We start from the raw sequence: 9,624 nt of genomic DNA, 5'->3' as shown, positions 1-9,624 counted from the left end.
AAAAAAAAAAAAAAATTCAGAAATAGATTCCAGACCTCTCCTAACAAGTGAAAAAAATGGCAACCTTGAGCTTTTATTCCCAGAGGGCAAAAGTTGACACGAGCTGAGTTTAAGCACTAGATGCCTCCTTTTGTCAGAGCTTGTATTCTCCAGTGTTCCAGTCCTTGCCCCTCCCAATTTCCCCCCCAAAACGTAGACTAAGTGTCATTGCACAGGCGCTGCTGTTTTCTTATAGAAAAGTTAAGAGGAAAGTCAACTCTTTCTTGTCTCTATTAAATTTTTTCTTTCCTTATGGTCCACTTTACTCATTATACTACCTGCCTGGACCCTGTTGAATTTTGAGTTTGCAGCTCCCAGTGTAGAGGAGCGTCCTGGATCCTGAGTCCTAGTGCTTACTTTGCCACAGCCCACCACGGGACCTCGAGCACAGCCAATGGCCTCTTTGGATCTCTTTGGAGTTAGGAGACTACACTGGATGTTCTTTTAAACATTCTAACATCCTAGAGGACTTGGGATCTTGCAGTAGGCCAGTACTCTGTTCCCTCCCCCAACACACACAAACAGCAAGGGGGGCCCAGCCCGGTGTGTATGTCAGAGAAAGAAGACACTGGAAGGAGTAAGGTGCCTATATCAATAATGTATAACTTGAGCCCGGAGCCAGGGAGAGGAATGTACACTCTGTGTGTGTGTGTGTGTGTGTAACTGGAAGTGGGATCAAATAAGCTGTTGTTGTATAGGTTTGTGCTTATCTGTTCATGTGTACTTTCTGTGTACCAGGCTCTATTTTAGGTGCTAGGGATGTAACAATGAATAAGACAGACAAGGTCTCTGTTATCATGGAGCTAATATTCCAGTGAAAGTCACAGATAATATACAAATAAAGAAAATACATGAGATAATTTTAAAGAATGGAAAGTTGCATGAATACAATGAAACGGAATGATTTGGTAGAGAGCGTCTGGAGGGGCAAGCTGTGCACAGAGGTGGGCACATAAATGCGGCGTATGTACTTGCAGAGAGGCCCATGTTTGGGCCCTGGATCCATAGAGGTATGCTTATTTGTGCCTATGTGTGAAAATGGGCAGTTTCTTATGCTTATGATATTTTATATGTTAGCGTAGGTGCTCTATTATATTATGCATGTGGGTGCACACTGGCAAGCTGGAATGTGATATGCACGTGGAAACGTGTGCATGGATGGGTACGTGGTATATGCCTACATTTAGCCATAACTGGAGATGTTCTGAAGTTCCTGTGGCAGTCGTCAGTGGGCCAGTTAAGGAAATGGCTGTTTTGCCTCTGGCGTTCAGGGCTATTTGCCAACTTCCTCTCTCCCTGTTCCTTCCCACTTTAAAGAGCTCTCTCTCTCTGCTTGGCTCCTCTCAGCCCTGGTGGGGACTAAGCCAAGGAAAGGATAGTAACTGACTCATCTGAGCCAGGAGCTGGAAAGAAGCGGATAATCTTCTGTGTAACCTCCAAAGGTCTGGCTTCTCTGCTAGTCTCTGTCCTTCACGCTGGGAGGGGACAGAGTCCTAACTTGAAATCAGAAGACCTAAGGATCTATTCTTGGCTCTGCCACTTATTGTGTGACCTTGGCCAAGCTATTACATCTCTCCTGGTTTCAGTTACCTCCTTCATAAGTACTCTGGGTAGTATAGTATTTAGGGAGGGCTATGTGGGGTGCTGGCGCCTGAAGGAGGAAGGAAGGCCTTCTGAGTAGGGGCAATGGCAGGACCAAAACAGTGTGGCAGTATGCTTTTGTGTGTAAGGGAAGCCAGGAGGAGCCCATTTAGAATAAAATTCAAACTTCTTTCCATTGCCTACAAGGCCCTATGTGATCTGGCCTATCTCTTATTCTTCCCTCCTTGTTCACTATGCTCCAGCTAAACTGGCTTCCTTTCTGTTCTTTGAATAGGCCAAGTTCTTTACCACCTCAGTGCCTTTTCAAATTTCAATATTCTCTCTGCCCAAGGTACTCTTCCCAAGAATTCATATAGTTGCCTACTTCTCATTACTCAGGTCTTAGCTCAAACATCACCTCCCTGGGGAGAGGCCTTCCCTGACCGTCATATTTAAAATAGTTGTTTTCTAATGTTTATCAGTATTTAAAATGCACATATCCTTTGACCCAACAGTTTTACTTCTAGTAATTAATCATACAGATATATGTATTTGCAAGTGAGTAAAATGACACATGAATAAAAATATTCATTGAAGCATTTATTAAACAAATTATGGCACATACGAACAGTAGAACATTATGCAGATGACAAAGAAATGAAACAGCACTGTAAGTCTTAATGAAGAACGATATCAAGGTTTATTGTTAAATTTTTTAAAAACCAAGATGACCGAGCTCTATACTTAAGCTTTGTGCAGTTTATTAGATGTATATTATACTCAATAAAAAAGCAAGATACAGAATAGAGTGTATTGTGTGCCATCATTTGTACAGAAAAGCAGTGAGGCTATATAAACACAAATATGTGTATATATGCTTGTCTGATAGGCCTATCCTGTGGTTAAAGCAGCCCTTTCCCACCTCTGCCCACCCCATGCTTGGTGCTTATCTCTCCTCCGAACAGCATTAAAATTTAATTTTTTAAATTCAATTTTTAAATTTCCATCTTCAATGATATCCCAAGGACCTTACGTAAGAGGCTAACAGTGTAGCCTTCTTCCAAAGTGATTATATTGGTCACTCCACACTAGTTCAGTTTCCCTACACCTTCCATCCTAATTAGGAGTGGCCTTGTCTGCATATTGACTATTTCTGGAAAGTTATACAACACAGGGTAACAGTGGTTGCCAGTTGGCAGGGTGATTGGTGTGGGAGGGAACTCCTCATCACATATCTTTTTATGTAGTACCATTTGTGTTTATCACTTATTCAAAAAAATCATAAAATTGAAAAAGAAAAACCACTGGGTGAGAATATAGTTAAATCTTCACATATAATCATGAACATTCCTGAAGCTTTCTTTTTAAAAAGTATTTCTCCTCAAATAATGTTTATCATAATCTGAAATTATCTTGATTGTATTAGTTGTGCGTTTCTTGCACTATCACTATCATTGGATTAGAAGCTCTATGTTTCAGGGATTTTGCTTACTTTGTTCATCAGTCCCTTATTTCTATATGTGTATGTAGTACATAGTTGTTGAATTAAGCAAATGACGGAATGACCAAAGAAACCAGGCCGAAGCCTAGGGAGGCGTGTGAGGCAAGGCTGAGGAGATAGACAGAAATCAGCTGATAGAGGCTGGGATTTTCAAACTTTAAATGTACATCGGAATCCCCTACTGATTCTTTATACCAGCTTGCAGTGAAGAAGTGGCTTCTTGGACCCTGTAGTTCTGATTCAGTATGTCTGAGTTGGGGCTCAGGAGTCTACATGTTAACAAGTTCCCTAGGTGACTTGGGTGCAAGTTATCTGGAGACCCCACTTTATATCTGTGATATAATTTCTCCTTAATACATCCCTAGGATGGAAGATCAAAGACCATCATCCCATTTTATCAACCTAAATGGGGCTCAGAGATGAACAGTTCATTTTTAATGACATATAACTTGTGTATAAAGTATACCTTGAAAGACTAAAGTATCTGACCAATCAGTTAAAGGTGTGGTGGTAGATGGTTCACCGAGTTTCACCAGGCCTCAGTATTACTGAATGGATTTTATTTATTTATTTATTTATTTATTTATTTAAGATTTTTATTGGGGAATTGAGGGAAGGGAACAGTGTTGGGGAATTGGGGAAGGGGACCAGCCAAGTTGTTGTTCTTCAGTCTTTGTTGTGGAGGGCGCCAGTCGCCATCTGGCTTTCCGTTGGCAGCTCGTGGCCTCTAAGCTCAAGGTGCTGTGTTCAGTCTTTGTTGTGGGTGGGTGTAGCCACCATCCCATGTGGGAGTTGAACCAGCAGACTTGTTGTTAAGAGCTCACGCTGTATCCACTGAGCTATCCGGGCAGCAGCTCAGCTCAAGGTGCCGAGTTCAGTCTTAGTTGTGGGTCGGTATAGCCCACCATCGAACAGGCAGTCTTGTTGTTACACCAGCTGAGCCATCCTGCCACCTGTTGGCAGCTCAGCGACAGCTCAGCTCGGGCGCAGCGTCACTGGCCCATGTGGGAATCAAACCGGCGGCCCTGTTGCTCAGAGCTCACGCTCTTAAGCCAACTCTTAACCAACTGAGCCACTTGGCGGGCTCCTGAGTGGATTTTATGACTTCCTGGTTTTTCGTTTGGGGAAGAGATTATATTCCCTAATCTAATGACTGGCTCTTTCTGATTTATCTCAGGGAGGGCAATGAGCCAGAGGAGACCACCCAGATCACATACCGTGAACTTTTGATCCAAGTGTGTCAGTTCAGCAATGTTCTCCGAAAACAGGGTGAGTATGTGTGTGTGTGGGGGTGTGTGTGTGTGTGGGGGGGGGATGTACGGGAAGGGGACTGGAGGGTCTGGCTTTAGGGTATCTGAGGACTTGGGAGAAATAGACAAGGGATGGAAGGAATGTGGTAGCAGGAATAGGTCAGCTGGGGAGTGGGGTGGTGGCTGGATGAGAGGGAACACTGAGTAGCAGCAGGAAGTGTCCATGGTCCATTGTCTGTGTTCTTTACCTGCAGGCATTCGGAAGGGCGACCGAGTGGCTATTTACATGCCCATGATACCGAAGCTTGTGGTAGCCATGCTGGCATGTGCCCGCATTGGGGCTCTTCACTCCATTGTGGTAGGAATTCGGGCTGGTAACAGGGACCTGGTGAGGGGTGGGGCTCTGGAGAAGTAGGTTGGGCCTGGATGATGGAGGATCTTAAGAACCAGACTAAGAGTAACTATGTATGATGCCAGGTGGGTACTAGACTTTTTGGGGGTAATCACTTGGTAAATCATATAAATGTCTAACCACTATACTGTACGCCTGAAACTAACGTAAAATAATATTAAATGTCAACTGTAATTGAAAAAAAAATGAGCATGCTAGAGTAAAAAAAATAATAATAGTAAAATAAAATATAGGGCTCAAATGAGCTCTCCATTTACTGGCAAGGAAAAAAAAAAAAGAAAGAAAAAAGACAAACCAGACTAAGTACTTTAGAATGTTGACGTCATAGGTTCCATATCAGTTATCCACTTTCTTCTAGAACCCTGACTTAGAGATCCTGAAGGTTTTATGAGTGACTCCTTTCTTTGTTCACTTAATCCCTGAGTTCTCCTCTCTCTCAGTCTTTCTTCCCTTCCCTAGTTTGCAGGCTTCTCTGCAGGGTCTCTATGTGAACGGATCCTGGATTCCAGTTGCAGCCTTCTCATCACTACAGGTGACTAATTCTCTCACCCCTTCTCCAGCACCACTACACCCTAAGTCTTTGTCTACAATTAGCTAGTTGGAGTTTGGGACTGCTCAGCATAGAGGGTAAGGACTGCCTGCCCTTCATCTCCTGGTTCTACCTCAGCCAGCCCTCTGTCAGCTCAACCAGCTAGAAGAGCCTGAGTTAAGAAGCCCGCTCAGGAAGGACTCTGTGAACATTGTGCTCACTAGGGATGAGGGGCGAGGAGTATGGCACCTTCCTAAGGCCTGGAATGTCTGTTGCTCCCCAAAGATGCCTTCTACAGGGGGGAAAAGCTTGTGAACCTGAAGGAGCTGACTGATGAGGCCCTGGAGAAATGTCGGGAGAAGTAAGTGTGTTTGGCAGGTTGGCTACTTCTCTGGGTTCCAGATTCCCTTTGTCCTTCCTACCCTAGATGGACACGGGTGGGTTCTGTCAAATTCTCTTGGAGCCAACCAACCCAGCACTTCAGGGTTTTCTTTCCGCCAGGGGTTTCCCAGTGAGATGCTGCATTGTGGTCAAGCACCTGAGACGGTCGGAGCTGGGCACAAGTGACTCTTCCAGCCAGTCTCCACCAAATAAGAGACAATGCCCAGATGTGCAGGTGAGTCTGGTTTTGCTATGCCCTCCTCTGGGCTCAAATTGGCTCCCTCTTTTGCCCAGGAAGTTCCTGATATCCTTCTTTGCTTCCTCATTATAATGCTGAGGATCTGGGAGCACTCCTAAGAATGCCTCCTCTGGCAGGGCTAGCTGGGAGCTGGGGGATTTGACCTTGAATGTAGGTAGAGAGTCCTTTGTACCTTGGGAACTTAGCATGAGATATTGTGAGGGAGACTTCTGTGCTAATTGGGGTATCCTGACAGGCACAAGGGACCGTAGAGCTTGACCTTGGTTTAGAAATGGACCGATTAGATAACTAAATGTATCCATCTGGATTACTGGGTTGTGTGTGGCTTGGGGTGGGTGACTTGTGTGGATCTGGTCCTCAAGATATGGCCCTTGTTAGCTTTGGACCCAGTGCTTTTGGTGGAAATGGTGGAAAAGCCCAATGGTGGCCTCTAGGTCTAAAGGACATGAAGAATAAAAGCTCCGGGGTCCAGAAGAACAGAGGGTTTCTGAGATTCTATGACTTGAGGGGCCCTTAAGTGGCCTTAGGGCTAGAGAGGCTATAGTCTACTCCAGGGAGTTGGAGACCCCAGTCAGCATTAGGGATTTTGAGTGTATAAGGGCTGGGAACAGGATCAGGAAAATGGAGGCTTGGGAAGACCAATGAGAGGGGAACCTGAGGGAAAGGAGGCAGCCATAGGTTTGGGGCACACTGACCCTTCCCTCCTGCTTCCCTATACTTGGACCCTGCTCACCACCCTTTCCGTGGGCTCTTAACAGGGTAAGCCGAAAGTGAAACCCAAGCACATCTGGCCCCAGGTATCCACCTCTGCACTGTCTTAGGCACTGCTTTCCTGCGTGCTTGTCTGTGTGTCCATTTGCTCTTTGCCTGTTTACCCTGTTGAGGTGGCTGCCAGACCTAACCCCCTTCTCTCTGCCCCTAGGTCCTTTGCCATCTAAGTCACTCTGAAGGGTTGTGAAATCAAGGCCTGTTGCTACCTCTCTGAACTGGCACTGAGCATGGATCTCAGGGAGATAGCCCATTTCTCTCTTGCTGCTCATGACCTTTGTGGGAGAGAGAACCAAGTAACCCGACAGAATGTTTTTACTGTGCATTTAGCTGGGGGCAGAGCCAGGAAAGATAGGAGGAGGAATAGCTAGAGGAAATTCCGACCTTGACCATGGGAATTCATCATCAAGTTGGGGAGCTAGACATGTATTACAAATGAAAACCTAAGTTTTATATAGGGCAGCAGAGAAGAAGATTCCTAAATATATTTATATACTACTTTGGGATTTACAAACTGTACATAAACTCTCTCATATAATTAAGTGCTAAATTGGACATAAGTTACATTGTATAATAGGTAGTTCTAAGAAGGGAGATCCTTAAATGGGGACTCAAAGCAGATGAGCATAGAGGAGAGACTGGGTTCAGGAGGAGTCCAGAGACCAGTTTTCAGCTGTATGACTTTGAATAAGTCATCTCTCCATTCTGAACTTCAGTTCCCGTATCAGTAATGGAGAGATGATAATACATGCTTATTAAAAGGAAATTGCTTTCCTTAGAAAAACAAAGCATAAAACCCACTACTCCTCTGAGTTTTATCATCCTCATAGGGTGTCTTACTCTAAATCTCTTATTGTTAACCTCTTAGGCTAATGGTAAATACAATCCCTTTTCTCTATTCTCATTAGCATGGCGGAGACAGATCTGCTTCCCACAGGATACTGCTTTTCTTTTAAAACTCGGGCAGAGACCTAAGACTTTTCTCTTGAAGGAGGTAACAAACTTAGAGTATAGGCTCTGGAACCAGACTTCCTGGGTTCAAATCCTGGCTCTGTTACCTGCCACTGGAGCTTGGGAAAGTTACTTAAGCTTTCTTACCTCAGTTTCCCCATCTGTAAAATAAGGATAATAATTGTACCTACCTGATGGGGTTTTGTCAATATATGTAAGGTATTTGGCACATAGTAACTACTCCATAAATGTTAGCTTTTATTGCTTTTAACAGCAGCCAGGTTGGCATTTCTAAGAGGGAAACCAGAAAACAAACTCTTATAATTCTTAATACCAGAGACCTTCAGGCCACAGGCTCCTGGATTTTTGTTTTTTGAAGGTAAAAACAGTTACCAAAAAATCAAAGACCATGAAAATGGGCTTACAAAGTCCAGGATTGTTGGCCCGAGAATTGCAGTCAAAGCTGCAGAAATCTTGGCAGAGCTCCAAATTCCCTCATCCTGCAGCAATCTTCATGGGAGGGCCTAGCCTAGTTTGTAAGTGCCCTCAACCATGTCACCTATGAGCATCATCGTGTTCCTCTCACACCGGGCAGCTGACCTTCCTGAGGCTATCCTAGTCCAAGGCCAGGGGTCAACTCCTCAATTCATATTTCAGAAAATTCAAACGTTTTCCTGGTTCAAAGCTCTGGGCCCTCATAGACACACACCTAATTCACAAACAATGTTTGTGGCACTAATTGAACTCACCCTGCTTCCTGGTGCTGGTTATCTGCTCCACACCTGAAGTACCCCCCACTCCCCACCGCCTTACTCACATATCCACAAAGGAAACAGTTTTGTAAGAGTCCTCTCATTGACACAGTATAACTTGCCCTTCCATGTACCTCGTGCCTTTTCTCTGACAATTCACACCAGTGCTGTAGACCAGTACCATTTGCCCCAAGCAATATCAAAATACTTCTGCTTAAATACATTAATGCCTTCATCTAAAGTAGACCATTTGGCAAGGAAAAAAGTGTTCATGTGACAGGGTATGTGTAGACCCATATGGCTATTCCACTTAAAAATAGGGTGTGTTTTTGTGTTTTCTAGCTCGTTGGCAGCTTCTTTCTTTCTTTCTTTTTAAATTTTTAATGGTGCTTCACTTGGCCTGGGCTTGTCATCCTTATGATGCTTATGCGCCCGAAACTTCAAATTCTCTAGTGTAAGGGGCAGATAGTATAGAAAGAAGGGAGTGGTTGGAGAGTCATTTTATAAGTTATCATACAAGGGCGTTTTTATAAGGAATATAAAACTATTTATTGACTACTGTTTATCAGTATTTATAATAAAGTAAACAACATACAGCTGGATAACATTCTGATTACTACAAAGTTATTGTTTTTCCTGGCTTCTGTTGAGCCAGTAATCCAAATACTAAGATTGAACCTACATATAAGGAATGAGTTAGGGTAAAGAAAAAACATGTAGGTCAACAGTTAAATTACAGAAGTTTATTCACCCATTTATTCCAGCAGTTCCTAAACTGGCAAGTCTCTAACCATCTCTAACCTTCATTCCATGAACAAAGTTTTTCACATTTCCACGAATCCTGACCTTTTAAATCAATATAGCACAAGGATTTTAACTTCTTGTAAAGGACTGGTTCATTAGAAGGAACCTTTAAATAAGTTTTGCTTGCCTAATTAAAACACACCAGGATTTGCCTAGCTTTCTCATTTGGGTAGGGCAGTTGTTGGTAGTGACAAAATTCTCCGTTAAGGGGTTTTGCAAATAAACTTGTATTTATATGATTGTAGAGATGGATATGGAGTCTGATATGGCTGCTTTTAAATAGTCCAATTTTAACTGCGTTAAATTGCTCAATTAATTACAAATTACCTATTTAATTTCAAAAGTTAAAGCTTCAGGAAAATTTTCGATTTAACTTGAAGTGATTTATTTCTTAGGT

The 9,624-nt window shown here is 43.4% G+C and overlaps 1 protein-coding gene across 1 annotated transcript in view; it reads left to right on the top strand.

Annotated features, from left to right (window-relative positions):
- Positions 1 to 9,624, top strand: part of ACSS2 (acyl-CoA synthetase short chain family member 2) — a 47,167-nt gene that overhangs the window by 26,639 nt on the left and 10,904 nt on the right. The window contains exons 3-7 of the mRNA XM_019655241.1: positions 4,299 to 4,390; positions 4,626 to 4,729; positions 5,243 to 5,315; positions 5,598 to 5,673; positions 5,814 to 5,928. Coding sequence (XP_019510786.1) covers positions 4,299 to 4,390; positions 4,626 to 4,729; positions 5,243 to 5,315; positions 5,598 to 5,673; positions 5,814 to 5,928 — 460 coding nt within the window. The remainder of the gene's footprint in view (positions 1 to 4,298; positions 4,391 to 4,625; positions 4,730 to 5,242; positions 5,316 to 5,597; positions 5,674 to 5,813; positions 5,929 to 9,624) is intronic.

The sequence above is a fragment of the Hipposideros armiger genome, unplaced genomic scaffold, assembly GCF_001890085.2.
Source record: "Hipposideros armiger isolate ML-2016 unplaced genomic scaffold, ASM189008v1 scaffold_238, whole genome shotgun sequence".
NCBI lineage: Eukaryota > Metazoa > Chordata > Mammalia > Chiroptera > Hipposideridae > Hipposideros > Hipposideros armiger.
Note: the sequence above shows the minus strand (reverse complement) of the source record. Positions and strands in the feature narration are given on the sequence as shown.